Genomic DNA, 12,839 nt, shown 5'->3' on the forward strand with positions numbered 1-12,839 from the left:
AGGTGTCCCTGCCTGTGGGAGAGGTCTGGAGCTGAATGAGCTTTACAGTCCCTTCCAACCCAAACAAGGCTGGGATTCTGTGTTTCTATGTGCCCGGCTGTCCCAGGGTCCACCTCCTGGTGTCTGGCATCTCCATGCATCTAGCAGTGCTGGGCTCAGCCTGCTGGGAGCCACACAGGGACCTGGGGAAGCCAAGTGGTACCCACAATAGTGGAACCAAAGGACCTTGACCCTGAACAGGGACAGAAGAGCTTCAGAACTAACCCACCATAAGGACACATCTGTGGAGCTGGGGGACACATGGGGCACCCCCAGCAGTCCCACAGCTCCAGCCTGGTCAGTGACCCTCCTCAGTCCAACAGTGCAGCAACATTGAAAGTGCCCCATGAGCATGGTTGATGTCCTCCATTCCACACCATCTGCAGGTCCTTCTGAAGGCCTCAGGCCTTTTGAGCTTGTGCACTTCAGCGTGGGGTGACCGGCGCTGGTGACTGGGTCAGTGCACCCAGATACAGAAAGGGCAGTTGCTGTTTTGTGGCTGAGCATGGATCAAGGCTGCTGGGAACATGGAGGTTGTGGGGTGGCAGGGCACCCAGTGGCACAGGTGAACAGGAGGTAGCCCCCAGCCTGTTCTTTAAGGCAGGGGAGTCTCACCTGGAGAAACAGCAGAAGAGGAGAACCTCTGGAGAGCCTGAACTCCCCGCCTTGGCTTAGGGGTGGCTCACCTGAACTGGAGGGCCTGAACTGCTGCCCTGGCTGCCTGGGAGGGGAGCCCAGAGCTGCCTGTGGTCCTGCAGAGCTCCGGCCAAGCCAAGATGCTCCTAGCTTGAGGCAGTGGCAGCCTCAGTGTGAACAGCCCCAGGAGCAGAGCTCAGGGTGGGGAGAGGCTCTCCTGTAGCTCCCATCCCCTTTCCGCAGCCTGGGGGATGTTCCAGGGCTCCTGGTCCCCTCCAAGCCCATTTCAGAACTCCACAGCTTCTCATTCCCAGGAAGTTTGGCCTCACTCAGTAGATCCTGTCTCTGGCTCCATTCCTCAAGCCCTGGCCAAAATGTGCAGCTGGAGGGGGCCGAGAGCAGGCACAACCCCCCCCCTTCGGGTCCCAGGCAGTGATGCACAGCCCAGGGACAGATGGTTCCCAGTAACTTCCAGGGGTGGCTGCCTCATCCCTGGCAGTGTTCAAGGCCAGGTTGGATGGGGCTTGGAGCAACCTGCTCCAGTGGAAGGTGCCCCCTGCCCATGGCAGGGGCTGGAACTGGATGAGGTTTAAGGTCCCTTCAACCCAAACCAGGCTGGGATTTTGTGAACAGCAGAAGAGAGGAGCAAGAACAGCTGCAATTTAATCATCACCATTCTCCACCAATCCAGTGTACAGCAGAGCCGAGCTGTGCTCCAGCTCTGGGTGCGCCCCCCTAACTGCAAGACAGACCCGGAACTGGGGACCATGAGCAGGGCAGGGGCTGGCTGCCTCTCCCCGCTCCTCCTGCCCCACTGGACAAGCCCAGGCTCTGCTGAGCCCTGTGGGATGGGCTGTGCAAAGCCGGGGAGCAGCCAGGTAGCAGCTGCCCTGGGTCAGACAGCAGGTACCGAGTGTGCCCCTGCCCAGTTCACTGTGGCACTGCCTCCACAGAGCTGGAAGAAAAGTCCTTGCCCTGGCTGAGGCTGGAGGAACGCGTGGCTGAGACCAGCTTGTCCCCGAGCCCATGGCAGACAGCAGGCAGCCAAACCTGCTGCTGCAATGGGAACGCCCCAGGGCAGCGCTCACGCAGCACAGCCCCTGCCATAGCCCAGCTCAAGGCCCTGGGATGGGGGGACGGCTCTTGGGGCAGTCCTACAGCAGTGACCTCTGGGAGGTGTGTGCCGTTCGAAGAGCAACAAGGACATGTCTCTTCCTCGGGAAAAGGGTGCTGGGAGGGCAACCGCAGCAGGACTAGGCTGGGGAATGGCAGTAGTGGTCATAGGTGAAGGCACAAGAGGTGCTGGGCTGGAGGCACAGTTGGGGTTAGTGGCTGGAGCTAAAGAAGGTACCGGCCAGGAGCCGCCGCTTGACCTCCCTCCAGAGGAGGTCCCGCTCCCGGTTCGCCCGCTCCATGAAGCCCCTGTTTTCCTGGGCCCGGCGGGACAGGTAGGGCAGCACCTCCTGCACCGGCCCGTAGGGCACATACTTGTAGACAGGGAAGCCAGCCTGACCTGGAGGAGAGAGAGGGGTTGGAAAGGACCAAGAAAGCCAAAAAAGGGGGAAGGAAGGAAAAAAAAAAAAAAAAAAGACGAAAGAGGGGTAGAAGGAAGCCAAAAGCCTCCCCCTCACCTCCCAGCCCTCCGGTGCCCCTCGGGCTGTGCCAAGGAGTGAAGGATGCGGGTGGGAGGGATGCAGCGGGTGGGAGGGATGCAGCGGGTGGGAGGGATGCAGCGGGTGGGAGGGATGCAGCGGGTGGGAGGGATGCAGCGGGTGGGAGGGATGCAGCGGGTGGGAGGGATGCAGCGGGTGGGAGGGATGCAGCGGGTGGGAGGGATGCAGCGGGTGGGAGGGATGCAGCGGGTGGGAGGGATGCAGCGGGTGGGAGGGATGCAGCGGGTGGGAGGGATGCAGCCGGTGGAGGCTGTGGTCCAGCACTGGGGAGGGGAGCCTGGGAGCAGGCGGATGAGGCCGAGCCTGCTCAGCACAGGGAGCTTGGGAAGGCGCCGAGGTCACCAGGAGCCCTGGGAATGTCGGGAGCCGGGGCTGGGCCAAGGCAAGAAGCGTTCAACCAGAAACATCAAGTTAACACATTTTTGCAGCATGAGCAGAGGAGGCTGCAGCCAAACCCCGCTGGCGATGGGAGCTCTGGGGCAGAGCTGCCGCCGGGCTGGACAATGGCCCCTCTGCCTCCCACAGCTCCCTTGGGTGCAGGGCTCTGCTCTGGCCACCAGTGCGGGCAGGGGCTTCATTCCCTGACCTGGACCCTTGCGTGTCCCTGGGTCTGGGCCCCAGCAGTACTGCTGGGGCCAGTGGCAGAGGGGAGGACAAGGTCACACAAGAGGCTGTTGCCCAGTGCTTGGTGTGCAGCTCCATCAGAGCCAGAGGGTACAAGGGAGGTTTGTGCCTGCCAGGACCAGCCTCTGCCCCACCTCAGACAACTGTCTCTGCTCAGAGACCAAAGTGGGAATCTCCCTGCGCAGCCATCATGGTCTTGTGGGATCTCCAAAAGACAGATGTGATTTTCCACCTACATCCTGCCCAAACCCCATGCAGGAGTCACAGCATTCCACACAGCTGGGAAAGGGAAGGGGCAAGCTAGAGAGATGGGACATGCAAACCTCACGGAGTTCAATGAGGCCAAGTGCAAGGCCCTGACCTGGGTCAGGGCAAGCCCCAGCACAGATGCAGGCAGGGGGAGACTGGATGGAGCAGCCCTGAGAAGGACTTGGGGGTGTTGGGTGAGGAGAAGCTCCTCAGTGACCCTGCTTCAGTGTGCGCTTGAGCTCAGAACCCACTCTTTGAGGGTGGCGAGGCGCTGGCACAGGGTGCCCAGAGAAGCTGTGGCTGCCCCATCCCTGGCAGTGTTCAAGGCCAGGTTGGACACAGGGGCTTGGAGCAAGCTGCTCTAGTGGAAGGTGTCCCTGCCCGTGGCAGGGGTTGGAGCTGGATGAGCTTTAAAGCTCCCTTCCAACCCAAACCATTCTATGGTTCTATGATAGAGGCCACAGGGCGCTGTTCTCAACCAGTGGTGCTCTCACAGGCACATCCTGGCTCTGTCCATCCTGCAGACCCCAGGGGTGACTCCATGGGGCAGGAACACGACTGCCACGTCCCTGCTGCTCCCAGCACTCACCCAGGGGGAAGGTGATCTGGTCGCACATGCCCAGCAGCTGCCCAAAGTACACCTTCTTCTCCGAGGGGTGGATGCCAAGCTCCATCATCCTGCAAGCCAAGCCTTGGTATGAGGAACAGCAGAGACAGCAGAGCACATGGGGCAGCGTCCCACTGGGTGAGCACAGGAGACCCGACAAGCCACGTCTCACTGCAGCTCTGCTGGATCCCCAGTGCCTGCCATGCCTGGCCAGCAGTCACCTGCGCAGGGTGAACTTCACTGTGTCCTCATTGTGAGAGGCCACCATCACATTGGCTTTCCGGCTGTGCTTGATCTCCTCCAGGATATAGTCCAGGCACCTGCAAGGCAGTACAGGGGCTCGTGGTGAGGCTGCTGGAGCCTGTACCTGGTGGGATGAGGGAGGACCATGGCTGGGGCTGCCCCTACCTGTGGTACATCTCATTGGTCTTCTCATAGGTGGGGTTGATGGGATCCTCGTAGCCGATCTGGGCTGCCCGCTCCCGCTCCTGCTCCATGTAGGCACCACGGACCAGCTTGGTGCCGAAGTGCCAGCCCTCCCGACGTGAGAGCTCCACATCCACCGTCACGTTGTCATAAGCCTCCTGGGACCAGGGGGAAGAGATGGCACAAGGTCACTGCACCAGTGCCACCTCTGCCCTGTGCCTCCAAGGCAACCAGCCCTGAGCTATGCATCACCATGGCTTCAGGAGCCAAGGTCTCCATCCAGCAGGTCCTTCCTGCCCAGCCTGCAGCCGGACCTCACCTTCAGGTAACACTGGTAGGTGTTGAAGATGATGGCCCGGTCCCTGTTGAAGCGGCGCTGCATCTCCAGGGTGAGGCGGCTGATGGCGGGCTGGAAGTAGCTCTGCTCTGCGTCCACCATCAGCCTCACGCCCGTCTCAGTGGCTCTCTAGGGGGGTGAGTGACATGTGGGGTGTGTTCATGGGGGCACCCGATACCTGTGGCCAGGTTGGACACAGGGGCTTGGAGCAATCTGCTCTAGTGGAAGGTGTCCTTTCCCGTGACAGGGGCTGGCACTGGATGAGCTTTAAGGTCCCATCCAACTCAAAGGATTCTGATTCCATGTCACCCCCTCTTGTGTCAGGGCCTATGCCCAGCTTCCACAGCCCCAGCTCCCCCTCACCTTGGCAAGGACATCCATCCGCTGCAGCATCCTCTTCATCTGCAGCTCCTCCTCTTCAGTGAAGCGCGAGAGCAGAGGCTCAAGCTGCCCAGTCTGAAAGCAGAACAGGTTGTGGCACCCTGCCTGTGCGCAGCCTTGCCCATGGGGCAGAAACAGCCCTGGGGGAAGCCCATCCGTGGGGCTGCTGCCACCCCAGCTCCCAGCACCCACCCTGCCAGCTTCGTGGCTGCACACAGTGGGTCATGGTGTGGCCAGGCTCTGCTAGCACAGACAGCAGCCAGCATCACGGCCACCAGCGCATGCACCTGCACCCTGCTCCCAGTGCGGCTGCTGCAGGGTACCACCGATGACCACTCACCTGCATGTTGGGCACAAGCAGCAGCTTGGAGAGCTTGGTGCGGCTGTCAATCAGGCTGTTCCAGTCCAGCAGGTCCACGGTGCTGGGAGCAGAGAGCTGGCTCCGTGCTCGTGTCTTGCAGGGGTAGGGAGGTCTTCACCAGCTCCCAACCCCTCCAGCAAGTGAGGTGCCACCCTAACCTGTCTTGTGACCTCCACCCAGACCTCCTCTACGCTTGGTCACTGAGTCGAGTGCTGCCCTTTGGAGACCTCCCTTTGCTGCTGCACCACAGCCCGAGGTACAGAGACAAAGGCTCCCAGTGTCGCCATGTCACAGGCAGCTTACCCACTTATGCCCAGGTTCTCCCCCGTGAACCAGTGCTGGGTCTCTGCCTTGGTTGCGATGCCGAGGTTGGCCAGGGACTCCTGCCACCAGAAGGAACATCAGTGCCATGGGGCTGCAGTGTTCTTACTGCTCCAGGCTCAGGGATGGTGCTGGTCTCTCCGGCAGCACATCCACCTCCCTCGGGCATCACCCGCCTCACCCGCAGTTTCTCTGCCTCCAGCCGCATCTCCAGCGCTGCCCGCCCAGCCTGGCCCTGCTCTGCAGCCATCTGATGGAAGAACCTCCGCCACTTGACCAGCACCTCTGAGAACTGCAGCTGTGGAGGGAGCCTGAGCTGAGGCACCTGGCCCGGAGCACCCCATCCTGCCACAGCTTTGCCAGACCATACCCCGATGGCAGACCCTGACCCTACAGCAGCGCACCTTGGCCAAGCAGATGCCAAGCCCAGCAGTACAGGACCCCCATGCCCTCGGAACTTTACACTTCCGAGATCTTCTTGTGTCCCCAAAAGCTGAGGCAAGGTCTTCAGGGTGGCCTTGGGCACACGGGGGACAATCTGTTGATGTCCACTGCCCTCTGCTATCTGTAGAGATGCCGCTGCAGCAAGCGTGGCATCCCAAAGTACCTGCCCACAGAAGCATCACCCATGGCCTTGGCTCTGCCCCACGTCACCTTGGTCAGAGCCCTGACACTCACCAGGAACTGAGGTCTGCCCAGTGCCGTCAGCTTGATGGCTGAGAAGCCGTCCTCAGAGCTGCCACCTGCATGGAGACACAGCAGCAGAGCTGATCCGAGGCAGGGTACTGGGGCACCATGGTATGGCAGAGGGCTGCAGGGTCCCTGCAGTCCCCAGGCCCAGTGGGGCTCCTCAGGACATGTGGAGCACTTACTTGAGGCATCGATGCAGCGGAGGAAGGTCTCCATGTGCTGGTCACACTTGGCCTCATCAGCATAGAAATAAGTGCGGGCACTGATGACCCCACCGCGGCGGTCCCCAAATCCCGGGTGGGCTCGGTATTGCTTCTCCCTTTGCTCTGCTCCTGGAGGTGAAAACGATGGAGATAGGCTCTGCAGCCCTGCTGAGCTCCTGGAACCTCCCAGGGTCTTCCGCCGTGGGTGCTGGGGAGAGAGGCTCTGGCTTGGACCTCAGCAGAGCCCCTGCAGGCTGCAGAGCGCCCGGCCTGCCCTGCTGCCCAAGCACAGGATGAGCCTCTGCTTATCTGGCCAAGAACCACAATGCTCCTCATCCAGCTCATGTTTTGGGGCTGTAGGAGCTTGGTCCTTCCCCCACACCACTCGTGCCCTGCCCCATCAGCTGGGCCTTCAGGCTACCATCTCCTATCAGCAGGAGAGGCTGGGTCACTCACCTCCCATCTCCTTCTCGGCTGCAGAGGTGCAGGAGCTAAGAAGAGAAACAGGGACGATAAGGACCAGGTCAGCAACTCCCTGCAACCCCACGCTGGAGGCTCCCCTGCTGCTGCCCTGGACCTTGCATTTCCCTCACCATCCCATCACCGATGGATCAAGTGATGCTCAGCCTGAGCTCTACTGCCAGGTCAGATGGCACAAATGCCATCAGATGCCACAAACTCATGGAAAGCAAGGGTTTCACCATCCAGGCAAGTGTTACCTGGCGGCCCTGAGACAGCACAGGGAGGATGCTCTGACCCAGGGTCTAGAGCTGCTCTCAGACAGCCCATCCTGTGGCAAGGACAAGGTCAGCATTGGTGGGGCCAAGGGCTCATCTCCACCACACCACTTGCTGAGTGGCATCAAACTCAACCCGACACCTCCCACTTTGCAGGCAGCAGCATCCAGACCAGGATCAGGGAGCTTGATGCAGGGCCCATCAAGCTGTGGGTCCTGTGCTTCAGCTCAGCTGCTCCATGCTCCTCTGTGCCTTGGCAGTAGCCAGTCACTTAGAGACTCAGCTTCAACTCCAGCTGACCTCAGATGTAATTTCAAGCCCAAGCTCTTTGCCACAGCGATAACAGAGCTCTGATAGCCTGGGGGATACTGGCCAAGTCATGAGATCCTCCTTGGGCAGGAAAGCCTTCTTGATGACACCCTCATCCAGCCCACAGACCCTGGGTCTCACCCAGAAGCACTGCCAGCCCCTGGACGGCAGCCCTGAGTGACAGCAGAGCCATCTCCTCCAAGACATCTCTGCCTTGGAGTCACTGTCCCGAAACTGCTTGTACCCAACAGTGGGAAAGAACACAGGGAGCGAAGGCACCCATCCGGAGCTAGAGGACTTGCACAAGAGAGCGGAGCTGTGTGACGTGGTCTCAGAACGTGTTCTCCCACATGGAAACCCTGTGACAGGGATTAGGGGCTGCTGGAAGCATAAAGAAGCAGAGACAAGCCTGGAGCCAGGAGCAGCCCCACATCGCTCAAAGCGCAGCAAAGCCTGGTGTGAACTGGGGCAGGAGCAGCTGGAGCTTGTGGAGAGCAGCAGGCACCGTGTCCAACAGGCTCTGCTCCCCGGGGACAGGCCAAGAAGCTTTCTGCCCCCAAAGACAGAGGGTGGAAGAAGAGACAGCAAAGTTCATGTGAATCATTGAATGGTTTAGGTTGGAAGAGACCTTAAAGCTCTTCCAGCTCCAAACCCTGCCATGGGCAGGGACACCTTCCACTGGAGCAGCTTGCTCCAAGCCCCTGTGTCCAACCTGGCCTTGAACACTGCCAGGGATGGGGCAGCCACAGCTTCTCTGGGCACCCTGTGCCAGCGCCTCAGCACCCTCACAGGGAAGAGCTTTTTCTTTATATCCAACCTGAACTTCCCCTGTTTCAGTCTGAACCCATCACCCCTTGTCCTGTTCCTACAGTCCCTGATGAAGAGTCCCTCTCCAGCATCCTTGTAGCCCCTCTCAGACACTGGAAGCTGCTCTGAGGTCTCCATGCAGCTTCTCTTCTTCAGGCTGAACAGCCCCAATGTTCTCAGCCTGGCTCCATATGGGAGGTGCTCCAGCCCCGATCATCCTCCTGGCCTCCTCTGGACACTCCAACAGCTCCATGTCCCTCTTATGTTGAGGACACCAGAGCTGCACACAGTGTTTTAAGTGTGGCCTCATGAGAGCAGAGCAGAGGGATGGAGGGTCCCTGTGAAGCCAGCAGCGTGGCGCAGGGGAAGGCTTCAGCTGGACACACTATTGTGACTCTGAGAGCATGCCAAGAGAGGTGGGTCCTGCAGGTAGGTCCCATCTGCAGCACAGCAGCTGTGAATCCCAAAGCGCACCTTGTGTGCAGCATCCAAGATGCTGAGGACAAGCTGCAGGGAGCAAAACCTCCTCTGGCCTACCCGGGGTGAATGCTGGCCACAAGATCAGCAAACATCACCCTTGAATTTGAAGTGGTTTCTGCTCTTGAAGCCAAACACACCCTTTCCAGCAGCATTCCTGCAGCATGACTGCATGGAGCCCTTGCTCCCCAAGGGGGGCATTCGAGGCAGTGCCATGGTGCTCACTTTATTGTTCTGCATCGAGCAGAATAAAGGAAGCTCCTTCCAGCTGCAGAAACAGCTCTTCCTTGAGCTCACCATCTGCTTTCTTTGCAGTTGGTCTTGGCCAACAAAGCCATTCCTGCACTAGCCAAGTGCCACTTAACCCAGCTCATACCTGCCCAACCCTCCAGCACACTGAGAGCAGGGCACATCTCCAGGCACTGCCCAAATGCTCCTTGCAGGCTGTGATCAGGAAGGAGCCACATTCAGGACCCAGGAGCTCACAGTCGCCCAAATCATGCACAAAGCAAGTGCTGCAAAAGGGGTGATGAAGACTTGATGCAGCCCATGGGGTTGTGTGTGTGTGTGATCCGGCTGACACAGCAGAGTGCGGCTGTTGGGAAGTTTCTGAGCAGGCTCCAATAAACAGTCTCAGGAGAAGCACAAAGATCCCTCTATCAGAACTAAGCAGGAATAATGCATTTCACCCATGGGTGCCATGAGAACAGTGCATTTGCTTTCCTCATCAGCAAACAGGTCTGGCAAAGCGGATGAGGGCACACCAGGGAGAAGTTGTCCCTCAATTACCACATCCAAGGAAAAACCCCTGGCCACATGCTGGAGCTATGGGTGAAACTGTGCAGCTAGGAATAAAGCAAAGCTCTTGGCAGAAGAGTCCTTCAAGCCTGTCCACGTGTGAGCTGCCAGCATGCGCCAGCCAGGAACCTCCTTGCACAGCTTCAGACTAAGCAGAAACCACCCTGTGATCCTGGGGACCCACAGCACATGCATGAGTGTGCTGAGCACAGGTGACAGCAGTGCTGGGAGCAGGAGGAGGGGAGGTGTCAGCTCCGGGAGGCTGGTTGCCAGGCAGGATCGTAATCCCATGGGACAGATATCAGGTCTCCACACAAGAACTCTCTAGAGGGAGCAAAGTCCACACACTGCATGGCAGAGCCACTCAGGGCACCTGACAGTTCTGGGGGAAGGAGAAGGGCATTTCCCTGCTGCCATCTCCACCTTGCTCCACAAGAGCCGGGAAACCCAGCATGGCTCTGCCTGCTGGAAACAACAGCAGACGGCACCAGGAGACCAAAAAGCCTGCTGGCTGCATCTGGTTTGTGCCTCTGCCACAGGGTGAAACCCCAAAGTGCTGGCGGGAGGGAAGGGTGCAGCTCCAGAGCCCAGCACCCATGAACTGGGGCTGCTCATTCCTCTCAGCTTCCCATAGCCCAGCTCAGCAGCACTGGCAGAGTTTGGGGTTTTGCCTCTGAACACAGCCAAGAAGGACCCAGAGTGATGCTTGGCAAGGGCCAGGCTCTAACAGCCCTTCCAGTGCCACCCACTGCTCATCCCTGCTCCATGACATCCTTGGGTGATCTCCAGGAAGGCATTTTTCACTCCTTACTGACCATCTGTTGGAGCAAACACTACTGGGGCTTAGGTGGGGTGGCATCAGAGGGAAAGGGGTCCAATGCAGGGGCTGTACCAAGGGTGGGAATGACCCACGCAGCACAGGCAAAGCTCACCTAGCAAGGAGCCCCACACATGCAACCCTCAAACCTGCTCCAGGAGGAGGACCAGCACAGCCCAGAGAGCTCCCAAACCACTGACACCCCTGGGCAGGATGCAGGTGCACTTGGTGATTAACCATAGGCACAGCCAGGCAAGGAAGGGCAGCACCAGCTCACCGCGACCAGCTCAGCCCCATGGTGATGGACAACATCCGCTGGGAAGAAGCAGCTGCTCCTGAACACGCCAGAACTCCTCACCTTCCAAAGACCCACCCCCGGGCTGCAGCAATGTATTTGGAAGCATTTATATATTAAACTCCCAAAGCACAATCTGCAAGAAGCGGCTGGACGGGTGCAGCCCTGCATCCCCTGAAGCTCCCACACCAGTGCTGCCCTCACAAGCAGCCTGCACACTGCTCTCACCACAGACAAGCAGGATGCTCACACAGATGGGGATTACTGGCAAGCAGCGGCAAGCAGGGAGTCCCTGATAAGCAGCACTCAGGTGGCAAGCAGAGATAAGGCTCCCAGCAGCGTCTGCACCCCCACAGTGACCCAAACCCCACTTGCCAGGCACCCCAAAAGCCATTTGTGCTGTATTAACAGGTGACAAGCGTGTGGCAGCCGGATGGTGCCCCTGGTGCGCACAGGGACATGGGACTGCTGCAGCCTCACCCGGGGAGTGCTGCATCATCCCGGTGACCGGGACACAGGGATCCCGTGAGTGGAGCTGCATCAAGTGGAGCCCGAGGTGTGGAAAACTGCCAACGGCTTTGGGCTGGAGCCTGGCCTTGGCAGAGGGTGGGAGGCCGGGAATGCTGCCTGGGGTGTGCAGGGGGGGAGCACCCCTGGCAGGGCAGCACCCAGGAGGGAAGGGGCAATGGGGGAGGAAGAAGCCCCGCAGGGTGCTGGGGGGGGGCGGTTTGGCGGCACCCGGGGGGTGCTGGTGGTGGGGCGCTCTCCCCGGGCGGCGTGGCCGTGACGCACAACATCCTTCAGCCAATAGGAGCAGGGGGGATGGGCGGGAGCAGCCAATAGCGGCTCGGCCAAGTCCCGCGCCCCGCGCGCGCTGTCCCGCCACCGCCTCCTCCCGCGTCCCCGCGCTCGCTCACTCCAGCTCCTGGCGCTCGGCCTCCTCGGCGCTCAGGTCCTCCTCCACGCTGTAGTCCAGCACGGCGCCCACGCCGAACGCCTGGTTCCTGCGGATGAGCGGCTTGATGGCCTCCTGGTCCTCCCCGGCCACGAACTGCCCGTAGAAGGTCATCTTCATCAGCCGCTCGAACAGCGCCTGCCCGAGCACCCGCTGGCACAGCCGCAGCAGCTGCGGGGCAACAGGAGATCAGCGACCGGCAGAGCCCCGCACCGACAGCTCCCCCGGGACCAGCACCTCCCGGAGCGGGCAACCCCCGCGACGAGGACTCTCCGGGCCCGAGACATCCCGGAGCGGGCACTCTCCCTACAGCGAGAGCCCCCCCGGGGACGCTCCGGGACCGGCACCCTCTCCCCCGGTCCAGAGCCGGCAGTTCCCCCCCCGCCCCGCGCGTCCGGGGACCGGCCCCAGCCACTCACCTCCCGGTTGCGCTCCACCAGCGGCCCCACAGCGCAGAGCCCCAGCACCACGAGCCCGCGCAGGAGCTCGGCGCTGCTCTTGCTGCGGAACGCCTCCCGCGTGTCCCCGAAATCCACGGCCGGCGGCGGCTCCCGCTCCGCGCCCCACGGCGGGGGAGGCGGCGGCGGCAGCTCCTGCCGGGCCCCGCTGCCCGCAGCCGGCAGCGGAGCGGCCCCGCGGGGCGCCGTGGCAGGTGCGGAGCGCGGGCGGCGGGGGGCACCCAGGCGGGCGGCAGCGCAGAGCGCCCGGGCCGTGAGCGGCGGAGCCATGGGCACGGCGGGGCCGCCCGCACCACGCCACCGCCTTAAGTATGGCCCGGCCGGCACCGCCCCGCCCCGCCCCGCCGCCCGGCACCGGGACCGCAGGGCCCCGCGCTGCCGGTTCCCATCCCCTCGGTCAGCGCCATCCCTCCCGAAGAGGGCACAGAGGGGCAGGAGGGGACCCCAGGGTGCCCTGGGTGGGGCTGAAGGAAGCCTCATGCCCTTGGCGGGGGATGGAGCGGGGGGCAAAGAGAGACCCGCGCCCTTGAGGAGCCCCAGGGAGTGCTATGGAGGTTCTGAGGGGGGACCTGAAGTGGTCCCCATCCCACTGAAGGGGCCCGAAGTGAGTACTGGGGCCAATCCTGCAGGGATAAGGGG

The 12,839-nt window shown here is 61.3% G+C and overlaps 1 protein-coding gene across 2 annotated transcripts; it reads right to left on the bottom strand.

Moving 5' to 3' along the window:
* Positions 1-1,455: 1,455 nt before the first annotated feature.
* Positions 1,456-12,378, bottom strand: PRODH (proline dehydrogenase 1). Of its 2 annotated transcripts, XM_061465708.1 has the most exons (14): positions 12,162-12,378; positions 11,705-11,913; positions 7,004-7,038; positions 6,527-6,676; positions 6,333-6,397; positions 5,836-5,952; positions 5,637-5,716; positions 5,313-5,394; positions 4,955-5,047; positions 4,574-4,720; positions 4,237-4,412; positions 4,050-4,148; positions 3,811-3,899; positions 1,456-2,188 (listed from the first exon to the last, which is right to left on the bottom strand). In XM_061465708.1, the coding sequence occupies exons 2-14, from the start codon at positions 11,860-11,862 to the stop codon at positions 2,001-2,003; spliced, it is 1,479 nt and encodes a 492-aa protein (XP_061321692.1). In that variant the 5' UTR covers positions 11,863-11,913; positions 12,162-12,378; the 3' UTR covers positions 1,456-2,000. The 2 variants fall into 2 exon arrangements, with proteins under 2 accessions (XP_061321692.1, XP_061321693.1); XM_061465709.1 differs by lacking the exons at positions 11,705-11,913; positions 12,162-12,378 and adding an exon at positions 10,770-11,045.
* Positions 12,379-12,839: the final 461 nt, after the last annotated feature.

This window comes from Pezoporus flaviventris, unplaced genomic scaffold, assembly GCF_033815535.1.
Source record: "Pezoporus flaviventris isolate CSIRO_AGI_PZ_B2104156 unplaced genomic scaffold, CSIRO_AGI_Pfla_v1 ptg000041l, whole genome shotgun sequence".
Classification (NCBI taxonomy): domain Eukaryota; kingdom Metazoa; phylum Chordata; class Aves; order Psittaciformes; family Psittacidae; genus Pezoporus; species Pezoporus flaviventris.

Bases quoted from the DNA above. Each gene is read 5' to 3' on its own strand.
- PRODH (XM_061465708.1), bottom strand. From the start codon at position 11,862: ATGAAGATGACCTTCTACGGGCAGTTCGTGGCCGGGGAGGACCAGGAG. The intron at 6,398-6,526 runs GTAAGTGCTCCA...GTCTCCATGCAG, and splicing joins CCGCTGCATCGATGCCTCAA to GTGGCAGCTCTGAGGACGGC. The intron at 5,953-6,332 runs GTGAGTGTCAGG...CTCCCTCCACAG, and splicing joins TGGGCAGACCTCAGTTCCTG to CTGCAGTTCTCAGAGGTGCT.